Raw genomic sequence first — 21,234 nt, 5'->3', positions numbered from 1 at the left:
AAAGAAACTGAGGGTAATGCTGCTCAATGCCAGAAGTCTAAATCTCAAAATGCACGCGCTCGAGGCCCTTCTCAGTATGGAGAACATCGATGTCTGTGCTGTAACTGAAACCTGGTTCAAGGCTCCTGAGAGCACCCCGGCACTATTAGGTTTTACCTCATATCATGCATTCCGGCCCCAAAACCTGGACTACACCACAAAAGGAGGGGGTGTATCCATATTCATAAAGGATACCCACACCTCCAGGTTGGTGGCAATGCACGAAGCTTCAGAAACCATCCAGGTGCAACTAACCATAGGCAAAACTGCTCTACAAATTGTAGCATGCTACAGGCCACCCTCTCAAACTCAGGAACCCCACACAGCCTTCCTGAAGACACTGGAGGGTATAAATGTATCTCCAAACACCATCATATTGGGTGACTTCAACTACCCGAATATAGACTGGGAACATTACTCAAGCCCTAACTTTCTAGCCCAACGGTTCCTGGAGTTCATAAATTCAAATGCCATGGAACAGCTAGTCACTGTTCCCATGAGAGGAGAAAATATACTAGATCTCATTATCACAAACATGGGGACAAAATGCTCCACACCAGAAGTATATCCCTCATTGGTGAGATCTGATCATAAACTAATCTCACTGGAAATCCACATCCCGCCCCCACCCCAAACAAAAGACCACAGTGAAGAACTTCTCTAAAGCAAACTTCACACTACTCAAGACTGGTGTGGTATCCTTCAAGGCCCCTGAGACAGTGGAAACCACAACCCAAGCTGCGGAAGCCCTTACAAATGCCTTCTATGAACACCTCCAGGACTGCATGGATCAGGCAATCCCAAATAAAACCAAGACTCTTTCCACAAAGGGCAAACGTCCAGTCTGGTGGACCCCAGCCATTAACAAACTTTACAATAAGAGGAGAAAGCTATTACATGATAGAACAAAATCCATAAAAGGGAAGTCACCCCTGATCATTATTAGAAAAATACGAGCACTCATAAAATCAACTAAGGCCAATTTTGAGAGAAAATTGCCATGGATTCAAAGGACAATCATAAGGCCTTTTTCAGCTATGTTAGGAACCTGGGTGGAAACTCCCAGATATGCTCAGAATTAGTCCAAAATGATACAAAAATCACTGAACCCACAGACATTGCCAACATACTGGCAGACAGGTTCAGTGCAAACTTCACCCCCCTCCCCCAAAGGAGAGATAACTATCCCAGCCAAGTGTAGCCTCCCAGACATCTCAAATGCGCAGGTGAAAGCTGCTCTCTCTAAAGCTAAAAACACAGCATCAATGGGACCGGATGGTGTCCCCAGCTGTGTGCTACACGAGCTAAATGAGGAATTAAACCTGCACATAAGGCAGCTGTTTAATCTCAGCCTTACCACAGGATACGTGCCCAAGGAGTGGCGTACGGCAACTGTGGTCCCACTCCACAAAGGCAGTGCCTCTACGGACCCTGGTAATTACCGCCCCATAAGCTTAACAAGTCTAGTCTGCAAAGCTATGGAGAGGATCATAATGGAGCTCATAAACAAAGATATAGGGGACTTGCAGACATTGGACCCGACCCAGTTTGGCTTTGTCAAGGGAAGATCATGCCTTTTGAACTTGGTCGACTTCTTCGAAACAGTCACCAAGGCCATTGATGAGGGAAAGGCAGTCCATACAGCCTACCTTGACTTTGCAAAGGCTTTCGACACAATACCCCACTCGGGTATTGTAGAAAAACTTACCAGCTTAAATGTAAACCCATATGTCACAAGATGGGTTGCAAACTGGCTTAAGGACAGAACCCACAGGGTTAGAGTTGCTGGCGCTATGTCAGACTCCAAGCCGGTCACAAGTGGTGTCCCACAGGGCTCGGTCCTTGGCCCCCTACTGTTCGGCATCTACTTCTCAGAAGTACAGGCCAACATGGAAGGACTTTGGCTGACAAAGTTTGCAGACGACTGCAAACTGGGGGCCATAGTGGAAAGTGCATCGGACATGGATATCCTTCAGAAGGGACTCACGGAAACAGATAGCTGGTGCCAGAGCCATGGCCTGAAGTTAAACGCCAAAAATGTATAGTCATACCCTTTGGGAAAAACAAGGTAACCCCAAGCTACCATATAGGTGGCAATCCACTAAGCACAGAAGAGGTTATCAGGGACCTGGGGACCCAGGTTGACAGTGGCCTTTCTTTTGACACTCACGTTGCTAAGGTGGTTAGAAAGACCTTCTACATTGCCCACCTGATCATGAAGGGATTCACATCCAGATCTAGTGAGGTCATTGTTCCCCTGTACTCTTCACTTATCAGACCAATGATCGAGTACAATGCCCCATTTGGGATGTATCTCGCCCGACATCTGCAGCAATTGGAGAGACCCCAAAAGTTTCTCACCAAAAGGATAAAGGGACTCCAAAATCTGTCATATGCTGCCAGATTGAAGAAACTCCAGCTCTATTCAGTCGCATACCGTCTGCTCAGAAGTGACATGTGCCTGACATACAAGGCCATGTCCAACCCAGAATTAATGGACATGCTCCACCTCAAAAAATCCAAATCCACCAAAACCACTAGAGCAAGTGACTTAAACCTTAGCACGGATATAAATAGGACGTGCTGGAGGGATAGATTTATCACTCAGAGACTCCCTATGCTGTGGAATAGAGTCCCGGTCCATGTGAGGCAGAGCACCTCACTGGCTCTGTTCAAGAGAAATATTGACCTGTGGATGGGAGATCGTAGGTTTACCCCGGGAATCATCTCTGTGTCACTACTGGACAGAGGCACAACAAACTAATGGGTACAGTATTTTTCTAAGGGGTGGCGTAAGCCACAAAAATTCGGGCTAGGCTTATAAATGCCTTGGGGCAGATAGCCTAGTATAAACCTATGAACCTATGAACCTATGAATTTATTATCATTAGTGATAATTATTTACTTGTGGCATACGTGCTATACACATCCTTACCTTGGCATTTTTTTACATGTAATGTTTTTGTATTCATAATACATTTCCCTCCAATGATATGCACCTCCTGTACAATGCTTTGCTTATGTATTATTTACTGTAAAGTTAGTTTTCTGTTTTTGTGCATTTTTGCACCCATTATATTTACAGCTTGACATCATATACCTAGTTTTGATTGTGAATTACCAATTGCAAAGTTTAGGTTTTCTGTACTACTGAGCCTTTGGCCTGAGTTGAAGAGAGTCTCTGGATCAGTTCACCTACTAGTTTAATAAATCAGAGTCAAACAAACAAACGAACAAACATGCACATAATATGATTATATTGACTGCGTTTAAATCTGAATAAGCCTTCAATCAAAGCATAGACTAACTACATGAAAGTCAAGGATATTATTTTCTGTCCTTGTACTGCAATACATGCTGCACTTACACCCAATATTTCCTTTCCATAGCCTGTTTTGTTTAACTGCATCTTTGGGGAAAATGTATGAAAAACATTAAGCTGAACTGTTACCTTGTACTGCATGCCCAGCTTAAATAGGAAGACCATAATGACTATTGCAATGACTTGATCTGGTGCCTTGCATTGTTAGGCTATTGTCCTGCTTGTCTATGTATTACGCAGCATGACTTGCATAACAGATATGTACAGTTATGCAAAATGATTAAACCCATGACATTATTTTTCACTGTTTTCTTGCAGAACATTTATACTCTATACCCATGAAAACAACCACTATATACTTCAAGCTGTATGTTATCTTTTTGAACACATTGCCTTTGCAAATCTTTATCTTGCCTGCTTTGCAAAAATGTGTGCTATGAATTCTGACTGTGCCAGTTCATGGATTATAATACATTTATTGTTTGTTTTAGGTGTTAACTCTGACTTAGTATTAAGCAATTTTCCACGTTCCTTACAGGACTTTATTGCAAATACTGTGCAATATTTTAGTATTTCTTCATTGTCTGCATAACTATAGTATTTCACTAGCAACATTAGCTGAGTTACAGCTGCTAGGTTTTCAAACAGTAATTTCCCTTTTTTCGTGCTGAAATGTGTACCTCAATATATTGTGCTTGTCTCTGTCATAACATAATGCTCACACTTTGTAAAATAAGGGTCAGTACCTTTGTATCACCAGACAGCAAATAACCACACATTTAAATATACCTCAACCCCTATAATCAGTCAAAAGCCACAAATAACTGAACTCTTGTTTCTATTTTGCAGCATAATGGTCTAGCATGTATTAATTCCAAGTACTGCTTGTAAGTCCCTCATGCATTTTGGCATGTTAATTAACTCCTGGTTAGTAGACCTTAATGGCATTATGGATGAATTCATCTTTCATTTGATGCTTTGTCCAATCCTGGCACTCCTCTCCCCTTCCAAAAGAGTGCTGGTAATGACAGGCCTTCTTCAAAATTCTGTAATGGCTGCTTACGTCACAGTTCTTCGTCCATTATAGACCCTTGCTGAAAAAGTGGCTTAGGACAGCACTCTGCTGAAAAAGTGGCTTAGCATAGTCCCCTACTGAAAAAGTAGCTTGCTCTGAATGGTCATCTTAGATATCTTGCAATTTTCACCTGTTTCCTGATGATCTGCACTTTTATTTCTGATCATTTTAGCCTTATTTCTAATACCATGTAAGCTATTTCCTCCCTACCTACTGACCTTTAAGCCACCTCCAATTAGACTCATGCACATTAATTGCCTAGGAATTAGAGGATCCCCTCTGATACCCTAAGACAAGAGCTGCCTAGATGCCCAGTCACATATACATACATGAGGGTACCTGGCGCCCTTGTCAGCATCAGTTTTTTTTTTTTAGTATAATGGCCTAACCCCCTCCCCTAATGTGGTGACATGGCATGTGTGTTGCCACAAGGACCACATATGCCCCTCTATCAGTTTTCTAGCCCTCCCAAAAAGGGTTACTGTCATTGGCTTGAGAAGTCACACTCACATTGTTCTTGCACCAGCCTCCACCCTATGGCACAATCCCTGCCCCCTGGCAGTAATCATGTCAAAACAAGAGCCTGGGAAAGCCAAGACCTACCCCCTCCCGATAGGACAGGCATGTCTATCCTTGCCTGTGCCATCAACCAACTAAACAAATGCAGATCATCTGTGCCACAATCAGAGTTTTTTTCCCAGTATACCACCAATGTGGCTTGTTTTACCCAGGGGATTTATTTAGCAAGGATACTATGTGCTCTAAAAACATTGACTTTGAATACACTGTGTAGGTTTTCACAAATATATGAAATAAGATTAGGCTTACAGTAGTATGTTTCTTGTAGTTACAAAAGGCTCATATAGTCCTTATACAGTAAATATTTTACCACCTCATCATTTATACACAAACTGATTACCATCCAAATTACCCAATGCAAGGTAAGTCATGTGATCTCTGTCCTCCAACAGAATGATATTACTGTGTATTAACTTTCTTTTCATTTGATTTTGAAAGTGACATCTATCACTGGTTGCAAAATGACAGGAATGGATGCCAACTGAGGATTAGTCCAAAGCAGAAACAAATATAAATCAGGGCTTACCTTTTTTTACATTGCTGTCTCCTGTAAGAAAATATACAGAAATAAAATTTAATATCCAGCCATCTCAATTACTCAGGCAGTATTAAAATATACTGTAATTCTTTTCAAGAAACGTACCATCCTCATTGTCCAGCTCTTCAAGCTTTTTAAGACTTTCATCTAGAAAAAGGTGAAAACATCAAACTTTAAATTTGGATAGCTAGATGAAGAGCCCCTATCTGTTTTTCAAAGTTCTTATTTTTGAATGCAGATTTGAGTGAAGATAAAAAGTCTGAAACTGCATTGAGTTAACTACTGTTTTATGTGGGGAGAAAGCCTGTACAATTACATACAGAGAACTGTGACCCCTGATTCTCCACCATTTATATAATTACCTTTGGGGTTGCTGCACCGGTGGGGGGGGGGTGATAAGAAGACAATCCCTTGTGCATCAAGGCCTTCTGAGTGAATCACCATTTAATAAAATGCATGAAAACTGTAACTTGAACATGTTTTCTTCAACAATCTTCTTTACTCTTCTTCATGAACATCCAAATAAACCACCTCTTCCAAACTGGCACACATCTCAAAATCAATTTCAGCAGTAATCATCTGGTAAAAAGCTCCAGAAATTATGCGGTTAAGTATTTTCACTCTTCTTCCCAAAGCTGACTATGGGCTGCTTCCAGGACATCTCATCCACTGGATCTTCAAGACCTGCCTTAGCCTCTCCTGGGCTAATCCTGACCCAAGACTGGGGCCATTGAGGAGATCAAGGAATTTGGGCATGGTCACATTACTGCTTGGGAGTGTTTTAACCTAATACCACACCTTCTACATGCTCTCATCCCATCTTCAGTAGTTGGTGTGCAGTGGGTTCCAGGCCATTGCAGCCATGCATCCACAGGCACCTCAGCCATAAGCTCTGCCTCTCACTGTACAAGAACCCCCATGACCCTCTAGGTTCTACCAGGGATCTAACCCCATGGTGCACCTCACAGTATGACCCCCCCCCCCACCATGAGGATGGGCACACCCATCCTTTATGTCTTCACCATCTAGAACTTTATCCAAGTACACCATTAGTGAAGACATTTCATTGAGGTTATGTATTTAATGGAAAGCTGCACAGATAAAAGACTTTTTAAATAGCTCTGCTTACATCATAGGGAATTCCATAAATCTGATTCCCCAGTGAAATGTGATTTTTTTAATAGTTGAAACATCTTTTTTATTTTCAAAAAAGCATTGATGCAGGTCATAGGATAGTTACCTACAGCAAATGACCTTCTTTAATTAGTCTTTAATCAGTATCCTCAGCATGCATTAACTGACCTTCTGTATTATCTTTTTCAAATTTGTCCTTCAAGGATTTCTGATGTGCCTCATGAGCAATATCTAGAAAACTGGCATAATACCCCTTTCTTATACAGTGCAGTTGCATCATGTGGCAGATACAATGGCCTAGACTTGATATGAGTAAAGTCCTTACTCTTGTTACCGTCCATGTACCCAAACCATGAGTCAGCTTGAGCTGAGCTGACTAAAAAGACAGGTTTGAGTGCCAAGCTATTCACAGCTTTCATGCCAACTGAAAGAGGGAGGATGAACCCTGAGAGGGCATTGCTGAGAACAACAAAAAAAGTTCACACCCTCGCATAAAAACCATACCAAAAAACAAAGGAGGTGGAGGGAGGGAGTGGCTAATTCAGCAAATATCATCTGAACATCTACTATTATGGTAAGTTTACTTATAGAACTGTACTATGTTCTTCATATTGTTCACTGCTGCAGTAGCCCATACTTCTCAACTGGACATATTTTTGCAAAATGTCCAGATTTTTTTCCTCATATTTTTGTTCTGTTTTTCATAAAATTGCAGTTTTCTGGCAAATTACCAGCAAATCATTAAAGACTGAAGTTAAAAAATAATGACAGGCATTTGAGTTTTAGACTTCATACCATCCTGAAAATTTATGCTAATGTAAAAACTCTTATTCTATCAACTTTATAAGTTTGTAATAGCAATATTTAAAAATTGTCCATATTTTTGGTCCTTTGCCCCACTTTTATTTATGGCTTCATCTAGATTTCTCTAAGAGTTTGAGAGGTATGCAGTAGCTTAAGATATATGGGTAAATTAACATAGCTTAGAACAACTGGGAGGTGGAGCAGAAGGGTCCAGAAGCCCACAGAGAATGGTTCTAGCAAAGCCTGACCTACAGTTGGGGAAAGAATCTAGCTTATAGTGTTTTGTATAAGCATGTGTATAGAACCAAGTTGCTGTTTCTAGAATACTTCTAGAGTCCAGTCCTCTCCAAAACAAAATGGATGAAGTCAAGGTCCTGGTCGAATCTGCCTTTGCCCTGACCAGAATAGTTTTGTTGTGGTGGAATATAACAAAGGGTAACAGCCTGAGACAACCATTTGGAAATAGTCTGCATTGATACAGTTTTTCACCTCATCTTAACTTCACAAGAAATAAACAACTTATTGGAAGTACTGAAAGACTGTGTTCTAGCAAGGTCATACCCAAGTTGTCTGTGTACATCCAAGGTATGAAGTATCCTTTCTCCCTCATTTCAGAGTTCAAGGAAGAACACAGGGTGATAGATAGTTTTGCTTAAAGTAAACTCGGATTCCACTTTGGGCATAAAAGAAGGTTTTGTTCTCAAGGAAAACCACTCTCTGTGAAAAATGAGATAAGGATGACCCATCATAAGTGCTTGCAACTCAGATACTCTTATTGCAGAGGTCAGAGCAACCAGTAAGACTGTTTTCAATGTTAAGAACCTATAGTGAGTCAGATAAGCTGGTTCAAATGGAGAAAGTATTCATTTCATTGTGGGGGAGGAGCCAGTTGTAGGAGGCTCTCATTCAAGCAGCTATTGGGCATTTTCTCATTTATAGCTTTAATACCTCCTTTAGTGCTGATATGCACCTGCACAGATGAAAGGGCCTGCAATAGCTTCCTTTGCCAATGTGTTCATTTCTGCACATACCCTATGTAGGCTCTCATGTGGACACACCTGGCAAAACCAAGTACGTACCCCTGGCAGTTATGCTTCATGTCATGCACCTCTCTCTGTTTGGTAGAAACTGGCCCTGCAGTGAGCTGGAATTCCTCCAGCCCTCCCAGAATAAATGAGCCAGCACTGACCCATCACTCCCATACTCCCTCATCACCTACCCCTGTGCCTGTGCCTGCATTACTAGTTAATTCCATGTCATCTAGGCCAACTCAGGGCTTCATTCCTTTGTACATTATAAGTTGTGCTGTGCATTTTGTTTCACTTTCAGTTATTTTGGCTTTCAGTTTTTCTGGTGAATTTTCAAAAGATTTTGAAGTAATGGGTTTTGTTTAACTGGATTCACCTGGCAGGGATTTAATTGTATGGCACTTAAATTTGTGACATGAGTCTTAAATTATAAGGGCTAGAAGTATAGCAGTCATAACTATCTGCATTTCAGATATATAAATGATGCATTTGCTGGGCTGTATTAGACAACAGCCCCATGATTTTTTACACATATATACAGTAATGCGAAGGGTAGGCATCCCCAAGGTCAATAGCTCTGTCCAACAGTCAGGCAGTGGAAAACAAAATAACCTGCTCATACAGTCAGACTTCTATATTGCACACATGAGAAAAATTAGTGGAAGGGTTACATTCCATCAGCCCAATAAGCATGAGTTTTCCCTAACCTGATGGTCTCTCTATTTGAAAGTAGTATTAGATGGTCAGTAGATACAATAAACTGGATTATTAGTGGTGCCAGGTGTTCCATAGTAAAGTACTAATAAGGCCTCCCTATTGAAATGTTGGTACCAATAAGACAGAAAGCTGACAGACTCAGAAAAATGCTTGAAAATTCAGGAAATGATTGAATCCTGAACATCTCTCTCTTCTTCTTTAAACGTTTTTTGCAAGCCCCCCCTGAATCCCCTCAATGTGGGGGGGGGGGTCTGAAACTTATATATACCAACCCCAAGATTTCCATACATCAGAGAAAAGGGATATTCTGAGAAATGGCCAGCTTGGACTTGGTAAATATAAGTCCATTTTTGGCCATTTAGTCTCTGTGTTTCAGTTGTCACTCTAGTAGGTCCCAATATTTTAAATAGTTACCACTAAAACAGTTATCTATTGCTTAGTCTGTTATTTTTCTTGAATGATTGGGTATCAATAATATGTCAAAAGTGAAAGAAATACCTTGAAAAGTCATCTGGCAGCTGGCACTATAACCATGACTTTTGACATTCCATAGATGTGGTCCAATGGCTAATCCAACATTTGCAGCAGCAAAGTAAAACAAGTTTCATTATAGATCTGGAAGTCAGTTTGCCCCTCTGAAAAGCACTGGTAGACTGTGACTGGTACACAGCCTGATTATACGTTGGAAGTGGCGATTCACTAATAATACATAAAATGAATTAAGCAGCTGTTCCATACAGGTCCACAAGATATGCTGTAATTTTAAAAGGACTCTTGGGTTCCTGTTTGAATGTAAAAATTCCTAACAATCTGGTGGGATTTGAATAGTTTTGCTAACAGATAGAAACACTGTCAACTCCTTACCCGCCTTCTCACCAATAACCTGTTATCCAAAACTCAACATGGTTTTCGACTATCGCACAACACCACCACTGCCCTAATCAATTTAATCAGCACCATAAATACACATAGAAATCAAGGTAGAGTAGTCTCTGCCATCTTCCTAGACCTATCCAAAGCATTCGATACAGTTTCCCCACAATAACCTTTCAACCTACCTCTATGAGTTTAACATGGACAACCCCACCCTGCTCTGGTTCAAAAGTTATCTAAATAACCGCCTTCAGTCAGTTAAATGGCATGATTCCCTATCCTCACCTCTCCCAGTATCACTAGGCATTCCCCAAGGTTCCATTCTCGGCCCCCTTCTCTTCAATATTTTTACAACCAACTTCACTTAGCTACCAGAAAAGCTGAAATAGTTCAATATGCTGATGACACAACCCTAATCTGCTTCACATCTAATCGCCAGCATCTCCAACAAAAAGCCCAGGAATCCTTCAGAGAGATAGAAAACTGGTTAAATAAATCACAACTGATACTGAACCCAAACAAAACCCAACTCATACTATTCCACCCAACAAAGACTATTGACAAATCCACCTTCACTATATTCTCAGCAAACAGGACCCCCATCTCTCCAGTCCCAGAGGCCACATTACTAGAGATTACAATTGACCAACAATTAAGATTCTACAAATATATATCTCTAACTATCTCCAAAGTGCACAAAAAGCTAGGGACCCTATACCGCTGCAAAAAGGACTTTACTTCTGAATCTAGAACTACTATAGCCAGAACCCATCTCTTAGCTACCTTACTTTATGCATGTCCAGTACTAACAAATCTAAATAAGACCAACCTCAACAAACTATCTACATGTTACCAAAAAATCGCCAGATTTGCTACCATTGCCAAATCTCTTTCACACCACTGTCAATCCCTACTTACTTTACATTGGCTCAAGCTCCCCAAACTATTACGTTTCCACCAAATCAACCTAGCATACCAAATAATATACTATCCAGAAAAAAAACTGCCCTATCTGGACTACTAAACTTCTATACTTCAAACAGACATTTACGTTCCACCAATAAAGCCCTGATAGAAAAAATCCCATGTATAAATAGCTCTGGGGAATCCCTCTTCCCTAACGAAGTTGCTAAAACCTGGAATAGTCTTCCTCCTGACATTAGACTACAAAATAAAATACTCACTTTCAAAAGACTACTGAAAACACACCTCCTCACCAACCGACTATGCAACTGCAATGGCCCACCTTAAACCCCTCACTACACAGCAGCTGTACTGCTTCCTTATGCCTCCTATTCTTAGTGACATGCTCAACATTGCTCACTCTCTCTAACTTCTTGTGAATGCTACTAAATGCTTATTGTAAATATGTAAATATTATACTTATTTTCTTCTATTGTTGCTTTACACTAAGCTCTATGTAATCTACTTGTCATGTATCTCCTGAGTTCTAATATCTCCTTTCAAAATTGTTATACCTTTGTAGTATGATGTTAACTGATTCTACATCCGTTATCTGTAACTTGTTATGATTATCTATCTATATGCTGTAAGTACTGTACTTGTGGAACTTTTCTCCCCGGGCCTCCACTGAAAATGGACACCAGCTGTCCAGCTGGGCATTCCCGGTAAACAAATGTCAAATAAATAAAATAAAATAAAAACTAGATTATGACACAGAAATGCAGGCTCAGACTGAATGAAGTGTGTAGACAAGGTTTAGAACATGGAAATATCTTAAGAATAACAAAATATGACAGATTAGGTGGGTCATAGTTGGACCAGGTATCAGAATCAAAGGTGCATTATATAAGCTAAATATCTACTTCAAGCTCAAGAAAAACAAAGAATAAGAAATATATAACCTCATTAGAGAAAGAAAGAACTTGCAGGAACCCCTGGAGAATGGTTCCATCAAAGCCTGTTCTGGACCTGAAAACCATATCCAGTTTATAATGTTTTATTAAAGTATGAATAGAGGAGGACATTGCTGCCTCTAGAATGCTTTTAGATTCTACCCCTTTCCAAAAAGCCACAGGAGAAGCCAAGGCCATGGTAGGGTGAGCCCTAACCCTACATGGAAGTGACCTGTTATAGTGAGAATAACAAAAAGAAGTAGCATGAGACAACCATCTGGAAACTGTCTGCTTTGACTCTGGTTGTTCTCTATTTCTTGCTTTCATAGGAAAAAAAAGAGCTGATCAACCTTCCTGAAAGGATTTTATTTTGTCCAAGCAGTATCTGAGCTCCTGTGCACCTCCAGAGTAAGAAAACATTAGTCACCCCTTGTTTTTGGGTTCTGGAAAGAATACAAGAATAAGAATAGACTGGCTTAAGGTAAACTCCGAAACTGCTACAGGCATAAAATAATGATTAGTTCACAAGTAAACCCTGTCCTTGTCGAAAATCAGGTAGGTCTGATTCACCTCAAGAACTTGCAATTCAGATGCTCTTCTAGCTGAAGTAAGAGTAATAAGTAAAAAAGTCTTCCATGTTAAGAACCCCAGATCAGTCTGATAAGCTGTTTCAAATGGAAGAAAAGTTAGCTTTTCAAGAACAAAGTTAAGATCGCTGTTTCCTAGGTGAATGTATATGTAAAATCCCTTTCAAAAACTCCTAGATTTGAGGACAGAAAAAAGGGGAAGTCGAAATGGCCACAAGGTGAATCTTGAAAGACGAGTACAAGAGGTCAGAAGATATTGACTCACACAGATATTCAGGAACAAAAGACATCTGGGCCTTGGAAAACTCTTTAATATGGCACCAACTAGAAGTTCTTTTCAGCTGATTTCCTAGCAGCAGTTTTGTTTTCAGTCTCCTTTAGCACCAGCTGCATGCCCTCAGAAAAAAGGTACCTAAAAGGTATTAAAACTCGATCATCCAGACTGCCAGTTAGAATGTTTCCAGATTGGGGTGTATTAACCCTTGTCTTGTGTGAATAAATCCAGTCCGTGAAGAAGCTTGTGGTAATCACCCTTGACCAGTTTCAACATAAGGGAGAACCATTGTTGACTGGGCCAAAAGGAAGTCACCACCACTATTTTGGAGAGTCCCTCTGGATCTTTACAAGGACTCTGGATACTAGTGGAAAGGGTGGAAAAGCATAGAGGAACATTCCTGTCCATGGGAATGAGAAAGCCTTTGTCTTTCAGACCTGTTTGTAAGGAATTCTGGAGCAGAATTTCTTTAACTGTCTGTTTTAAAAGGAGACAAACAGATCTATTTGAAATGTTTCACATAGTTGGAGTAATTCCTGGAAGATTACGAGGTTTAGATTTCATAGGTGAAGGTCTGTCCTGATCCAACTCAGCTTGTCTGATATAATGTTTCACTTTTACTGAATGGATGAAGCCTGAAGAGTCAAAATCAGCTGAGTTGCTACAGCCCAGGCAATCACAGCAAGTATGCAAAGGGGTAAGACCTGCCCTCTCATTTTTTGTTTATACACCACATTGTGGCATTGTCTGTGATAACTTGCAGAGGTCCAGGAGACCAGAGATAGTTTAAGACTTTTAGAGCATTAATTACTGCCAACATCTGTTTGACCTTTATGTCTTCTGTATGTCCTATTTGTTCCACAGACCTTGCACTTTCACCCCATTTGACACAGTCCCCCAAGTAAAGTCTGAAGCATCTATTATGACAGACTGAACAGGAGGCCGAGGGAGAAAGGTAGACTTGGAGTGAGATATAACTGGTCCACTTGCCAAAGTAACTCCTTATCACAACCCCCCAGTATTGAAATCTGAATAGATAAAGGGTGTTGATGCTGTTTCTAGACTGATCTGAGTTACCACTGATTTTGTTTTCTCATGCGGAGCCATGAAGGCCATGAAACCCATAATCCTAACAAATTTCCTGCCAAATGTCAGAGACTGATTTTAAAAGCTCAAGGCAATTTATTTCTATGCTTCTACTTTGTCCAAAGGAAGAAAAGCCTTTCCTAGGAAAGTATCCAGACTACATCTTAGAAAAAGCTATTTTGTGAGAGGATTGAGGAATGATTTCTGTAGGTTCCCTGAAACCCCAAACAAAGACAGATTTTCTTGTCAGGTGTCATAGAATCTTGGCAACTGGAGAAAGAGTCTGCAAGTATAAGACAAGTATATGAATATGGAAAGGTGTAAATATACCGAAGTCTGCAGCAAGCAATTACTGGAGGTAGATACTTTGTAAATACCCTTGGTGCAGGGAACTTAAAGTAAAAAAATAAATAAATAAACACCTGAATTCCTTGCAATAGGAATGTAATGATAAGCATCTTTTAAATCTAATGTTAACCTGAATCACGGGGAAGGGATGAGGGGTAGCAACATTTGAGGGATAACATCTTCAACTTTGGAAGGTTGACAGGAAAGGCTAGGTCTAAAACTGGTCTCCGATTTCCCTCTTTTTGTGGCACTAGAAACATCTTTAAATAAAAACCTTAGCCTATATGATCTGAGGGCACTATTTATATACCTGCTGAAAAAAATTGATACCAAACTGGAGGAAACAGAGATATTTAGTTTAAAGGAGGAGGATGAGTCCCCTGAAAAGGAGGGAGGGACTCCCATAGCCATCTGTACCCCTGTTGGATGATTCTCAGAATCCATTTGTCTGGCATAATTTGATGCCACTGATGTAGATGCTGACTAAGGGATTGATTGCTGGGTGGGGGTGGGGGCTGGAGAGGCAAACAGTCATTCCGATTTTTGGACTGTTATTGGCTCAGAGAGGTTTTTCCTTTCTTTTTAAAACTTTGCCATAGCTTTTTGAAATCCTGTTTGTTAGCACATTGCTGAAATATTTTTTTAAAGAAGTGTGCTGAGTTGAAAACCAAATTTTTATTAAACATAGAAAATGAGGGTTAGAAAAGTTGGGTCACCCATTGAATCAGTTTCCCTCTTTCATAATTTCTTTTAAGTACTTCAGTAGCAGAAGGATCAAACATAACCTCCTTGTCAAGGGGAAGAAATTAAAATCTCTATTTAAACATCTTCTGGTAGGTTTAGAGAATGTAACCAAGCAAATTGTTTTATAACTAACTCTGAAGCAGCAGCACTGGAGATAGTATCAGCAGAATCGTAAGAGCACTTTAAGGAGTGTTTGGTGACCTGCAAAGCAGACACAGTTATGGAATTCCTTGAATTTTATTCCCTGAAGAGGGAATGTTACCAAACTTTCTCATATTTTCAAAGGAAGTCAGTAAAAGATTCAACACGTAACCTTAGTTAAAAATTCCAAAAGTTAAAGTAACAGAAGAATAAACTTCCTTTCCAAATCTATCAAAAGTTTTCCCATCCTTATCAGATGGAATGGAGTTAGCATTAGCAATCAGTTTCAAACTGGAAGTTTTAGATAAGGAAATAACAGCAGGGTCTGCTTTAAGATTAGAAAGCAGATATATATGAGTCGGAGGAACTCTGTATGATGTATCAGAAAATTCAGAGTTAGATGGAGATTAACTGTATCTACTGGTTACACTGTTAACAAAGGACTTCCCCAAGAATCCATCCTAGGCATATTCTATTAAGCCTTTATATTAGGCTAATGCTTGACCACTGCAACAGCCTCCATGTTATCCAATACTCAGATGACATGACTTCTTATGTTCTGTCCAAATCCACCCAACAGCTGAAAATTATCTGCAAACTGAATTACTAATATTTGTTAAATGGCTAAGAGACTCACATCATGCTAAATATCATTATAAATAATTTCCATGTTACGTTCTTCGAAATACAGTAAAACTATTCATAATTCAAAACTAGAGATCAGGACTGAATCTGGCACCATAATTCACCATAATAACAAAATTAAATATATTAGATCTATCAAAACATGAAGTATCACAGAAACCTAATTAGTAACCTATTTACTCCTCTTAAAACTATTTTATTGAAACATTATCTATGAGAATAATAGTGATGCTACAAAAAAACTAGCTATAGGAAATTTGCATGTCATGTGGCAGATATTCCTTCTATAAAATTCTGATTAAACACCCCAGGGAAGCTACAAGCTCACAATAAGAGTTCTTCTAAGATTTTCTAGTCAGTGGAGGTGTTTATTGAGCAGGTTACATCTGAAAGAGGGTAGAGAGTATTTGTTTATATACAAAAAAAGGAAAATGAGGTAAAGCTGGCAGATTGGAGAGCTATTTACCCGTTAAATGTTGATTATAAGACTATAACAAATGCTATTAGAATGTAATTATTTTATGAACAGAATAATTCAAATCTGAGAGAGATTTCTACTAAAATAAACAAGGGGAGCTGGAGATAGTTTTTAGTTACATTAGAAGTCCACTGATTGGGTATCCCATCTATAAAGTTTTAAAGATGATTCAGAAATCAAATCTATAAAACACTGTTTTAATTGAATGCATAAGAAATACATGCTGTAATGCTACAGGTAAGATGTAGGTAAGTGGGTGGCTGGGAGCTGTTTTTTTATATCTAATGGGGTGTAACAAAAATGTACTTTAAGTCCTACATTGTATATTTTTATAGTCATTTATTTTTATTTCATCTATTTATTTATTGCTACAGTTGTTTTTGTATGATCAGGAGGGTGAATGTGTTGATAACAGAGGTAAGAGACTGGAACATTTGTATGTTAATGCAGATGATATTACAGCTCCCTTGCAGCATAAGGAAGATGGTATCTCACTGCATTATACTATGAATACATAGGGAAGGACTTATAGAACTTAATAAGGAACATACAATCAGGATTTGTGATTGCAGAGAAGTGTATTGCAGTTCTTTGGAAAATGAAGTCTGAGATTTTGTGTTTTGTGTTTGGTGAAAAAAGACACATGGATACAGAAATGAAAGAGTAAGTAGATATTATGGAATATATAGTTAGCATCTTAGAAAAGACCTTGATTGGTAAGAAAAGGAGTCTCATTGGTTAAGTCCTTTCTGTTGCTTATTGCAGTAAACCTAGGACTATGTTCATACTCTAAAGAAATTTAGAGCCACCTACATAGCATTTTGGGAACTATATGGAAGAGTCACTTTACCCCTGTAAAAATGACAACATTGTTACTTACCTGTTTGTAAATATGGATTGAGGATGGTTAATCCTGAGGCATTTTTCCTTGTTTATTATAGAAAAATATTATTGCAACTTAAGCTGGGAAAGGGCTGTGATGCTAGTGAGATGGGATGATGGAAAGATTGCTAGATAGCAGTGTAGGAGTCAGGTGGAACAGTGTGAATGGTTAGAATAAGGTCTGATTCTGGAAAGTTCATTTTACAAAAGATGGTTACATTCATCATAAGGGCCTTTATGACTACATAATGGAGCGTCCCTTTCAAAGAACTTTATGAAAGAAGATATGGCTTTCATACAGGGACTTGGTGAGTGCTACTAATAATGTGATGCTGCCATCTTATAAATAAAATTATAATTTCTTGTTTAGTTTAATAACATTGAGATGATGGGACATATTAAACTTAAGTAGGAAAACAATGATTTTTGTGGAAGTTTTGAGAGTACCAATCAACAAAACTAAACAGTTGCTTAACAAGAAGCACATTTGACTTTTGTGCTGGAGGATCAGAAGTCTGTGGGTTCTATTCCAATCTGAGGTGCTTGAGTCATTCCCCAATACTAATAGTTCATTGCACTATAACAGGGGTGGTGTTATGCTCTTGAGATGCCGTTCTGCAGAAGAGGTGGTAAACAAATGTCCATTTTACCTGAAATGGTGGAAGCGCAAATGGATGAAAAAAGAAGAGAGGTTCTTTATTTTGTTAAGACATCAGTAATTTGCAATTATATACTTATTTATGGCTTCATCTCAAGAAGAAATTCCTTGAGCTTCAGTAGCCTTCAGAAAAGAAAGATGAACAGCATAAGGCCGAATGCTGTTCTCCATAGGAAATCATTGTCAGAAGAATTATTAATTGTGCACTGGTAATGATTAATTTTCTAGGGAGATTTCTCCCCTCCTAGAGTTGGTACGACCTCAGAATTTATATATATATATATATATATATATATATATATATATATATATATATATATAATTTGGGGGGCTTTCCCCCACATGGGAGGGTGCAGGAGGGCTTGCCACCCTCCCCAGCAAAAAACAAGAAATAAGGAGTTTTTCACCCTCTTAGTTTTTGAGTATTTTTTTCACTCTGTTCAAGCCTCGGCTTTTTTTTCACAGTGGAACCCTTACAAATTCATATTAATTTCAACTCCCACTCCTTTTGCCACAATCAAAATCTATGTTTTCCCTAGTGTTTCATTCAATTACTCTGGTAACCTGTTGAACAAATTTACCTTAGTCAATATGAATACCACCTCACGTTTCCATGAAAAAGGGCTATAAGCCTAGTGAAGCTGACCTAGTCAAAAAGTGTGCATGAATTTCTATTATACATATAGATATAGATACTTATATATATATATATATATATATATATATATATATATATATATATATATATATATATATATATATATATGGGTCTACCTGACAACACCGACACATCACAACACCGACAACGAAATCACCGACACCACATAACCGACAGTTCACAAACACGAAACCTCACATGCCCGACACACCATAATAATGACAATCAACAAACAAAACAAATCCCCTGTCCAAAAAGCACACACACAACACAAGCACACCAAAATCCTTACAAACCCACACTAAACCTCACATACACAACTATCTACAACCTTAACCCAAACCCTAACCCTAAGGTCCGTCACTATCGCACACTCACCTAACCCGCGCCCTAACCCTAACTCACTTAACCCGCCCCTAACCCAAATACTATCACTACAGCACACTTACCTAACCCACGCCCTAACCCTAACTCACTTAACCCGCCCCTAATCCAAAGACTATCACTACCGCACACTTACCTAACCCGCGCCCTAACCCTAACTCACTTAACCCATCCCTATCCCTACAGACCGTCAATATCGCACACTTACCTTACTCGCACCCTAACGTCCATCACTACCGCATACTTACACAGCCTTTTCCCATGTCGGTGTTCTCATCGTCGGTGTTTTCATCTGTCGGTCTTCTCAGTTGTCCATCTTCTGGTGTCGGTGTTCTCAGTGTCGGCATTCTAAACTGTCGACGTTGTCAGGTAGACCCATATATATATATATATATATATATATATATATATATATATATATATATATATATATATATGTTTCATACAAGAATCTTGATGAGTGCTAAACTGAACTAAGAACTGCTACACTGAATCCAGGTTCACTGACAAGATGCAGCTTGGAAGTAGATGACATGGTAGTACAGAGGAGACTGGACATCCTGTGTATCCCGACGATAAGGTGGAAGGGCAGTACAGCAAGGTCACTTGTCTTTGGATCCAAAGTCTACTACTCACAGGGAGGACAGACTAGAAATGGTGAAGACATTGTGATGAGGGAGAGTCTTCTGAAGACAGTGAAGGATATCTTCAGAATTAATGACAGAACCCTGACAATCAGACTCCAACCAATGTAAAGACATAATCTCAATCTATGCCCATGCCAGAGTTGCGATGGTGAAGAAAAGAGTACATTCAGGCAGCAGCTGCAGGATCTACTAGATAGAGAAGGACAGCATGAGTTGGTCATAATAATGGTGGACCTGAATGCTCTTAATGGGACAGAAAGAGCAAGATGGGAGGACTGCCTGAGTCTACATGCATGTGATAACAAGAATAAAAAAGAAGAGGCCATTCTAGACTTTTGTCTGGAAAATGGCTTAATACTGGCCGACAGACACACAATCATGCAAAAGAGTGGCCAAGATGTGACTCAGCTAGATATCCTGCTAGTAAATAAAGGATACTTGGGTAAAATCATCAGAGTGTGCAAAGTCATCCCCAGCAGAAACATTCAGCCCACATAAACAACTGGTGGCCACAATCAGCTGCAAGCACTGGTTAGATAAGGCTCTAAAGTCAACAGAGACTAGGATGAAGACCTGGAAGTTGACTGGAATGAAAACACAAGAGCTCAGTGAAAATACTCAGGGCCTAGCACCTCAGAAAGAAGGAGAATTAGGTGGAGATGAAGAAGAATGTCATCATCTCAAAACAGCAATATGTGAAGACTACAGAACAGATATGTGGCTGAGCCAGGTATGGAGATAAGAGACATGAGGAAAGACGATGGTAGAATGTAGAAGTCTAGGAAGTTATCAAAAGAAAGGAGTGCAGAAAAAGGTGGGAGATAAAAAGATGGACCAGCCTAAGAAGGAGTACTGGCTGGCTAATAAAGAGGCTAAGAGAGAGAGAGAGAGAGAGAGAGAGAGCAGTTACAATAACAAAGAACAAGGCATCAGAGACATTCTACCAACTTCTGAAGTGTAATTGCATATGCAATGTGATGTGTGTTGTGCTTGGTGCATACGAAACCCAGACAGCATCATAATTTGTAGAAATGTGCCACAGCACGGAGGAAATCCTGCACATTAGTGTAGTCACACTTATGTTGTAAGATGTGCTTTAGGCGACGCTCCCTTACTACAATAGCCTTCTTACGCGGTGTTACAGGCATCCCCCGCAGAAGAGATTCACGTCGGGTATCCGTCAGGTTCTGCTCCTGCTGCAGAACACACAAAAGGTCAGCTAGCTGTACAGTAGGGCGACCCAGTAATACCTTCAGCCGACGATGCCACGCCTCCACCTGGTTGTTAGTACGTGGGAAGTCCATCTCAGAGACATCGGACACATTCCAGAACCGCAGAGGGTATGACGATGGCATTCGTGTCTGTACTGAACAGCGGGATGCATACTTGCGTGGTCGGCCTCGGACATAATGATGGTCAAGAAATACACCAATCGGCTGGGCACATTCTGGTAAGGAAGACACAATGTCCAGAAATGCAGGGACAACATCATCCAAAGGTAGGAATGCCAACGCTATCAGCTTGCGAATGGCAATGGAGAAAGCAGTGTCCGTGCCATAGAGGGCGACAAGGTGGTGATGTTGGATCTGTCGCCAGATGATATGTGCAAAATGGAATAGGCATCCCTTCAGAATACTCCTAGGGAATGCCTTCCGGCTGGCACGAATTGCTGCCTTCTCAAAGTCAGTCATGATATACTGTGGTGACAAAGTGCATCCCTGGTCAGATGCCATACCC

General features: G+C 39.8%; 1 protein-coding gene across 4 annotated transcripts in view; it reads right to left on the bottom strand.

Moving 5' to 3' along the window:
- Nucleotides 1-21,234, bottom strand: part of LOC122811995 (glutamic acid-rich protein-like) — a 153,296-nt gene that overhangs the window by 28,990 nt on the left and 103,072 nt on the right. For all 4 annotated transcript variants that reach the window (XM_044084206.1, XM_044084207.1, XM_044084208.1 and 1 more), the window contains 2 exons: nt 5,659-5,700; nt 5,542-5,562 (listed from right to left, as the gene is read on the bottom strand). In XM_044084206.1, the coding sequence (XP_043940141.1) occupies nt 5,542-5,562; nt 5,659-5,700 (63 nt within the window). The remainder of the gene's footprint in view (nt 1-5,541; nt 5,563-5,658; nt 5,701-21,234) is intronic.

The sequence above is a fragment of the Protopterus annectens genome, chromosome 9.part0, assembly GCF_019279795.1.
Source record: "Protopterus annectens isolate FY-2018-M chromosome 9.part0, PAN1.0, whole genome shotgun sequence".
NCBI classification, from domain to species: Eukaryota; Metazoa; Chordata; order Ceratodontiformes; family Protopteridae; genus Protopterus; species Protopterus annectens.
The sequence above is the reverse complement of the archived record's forward strand: the minus strand, read 5'-3'. Positions and strand labels throughout refer to the sequence as shown.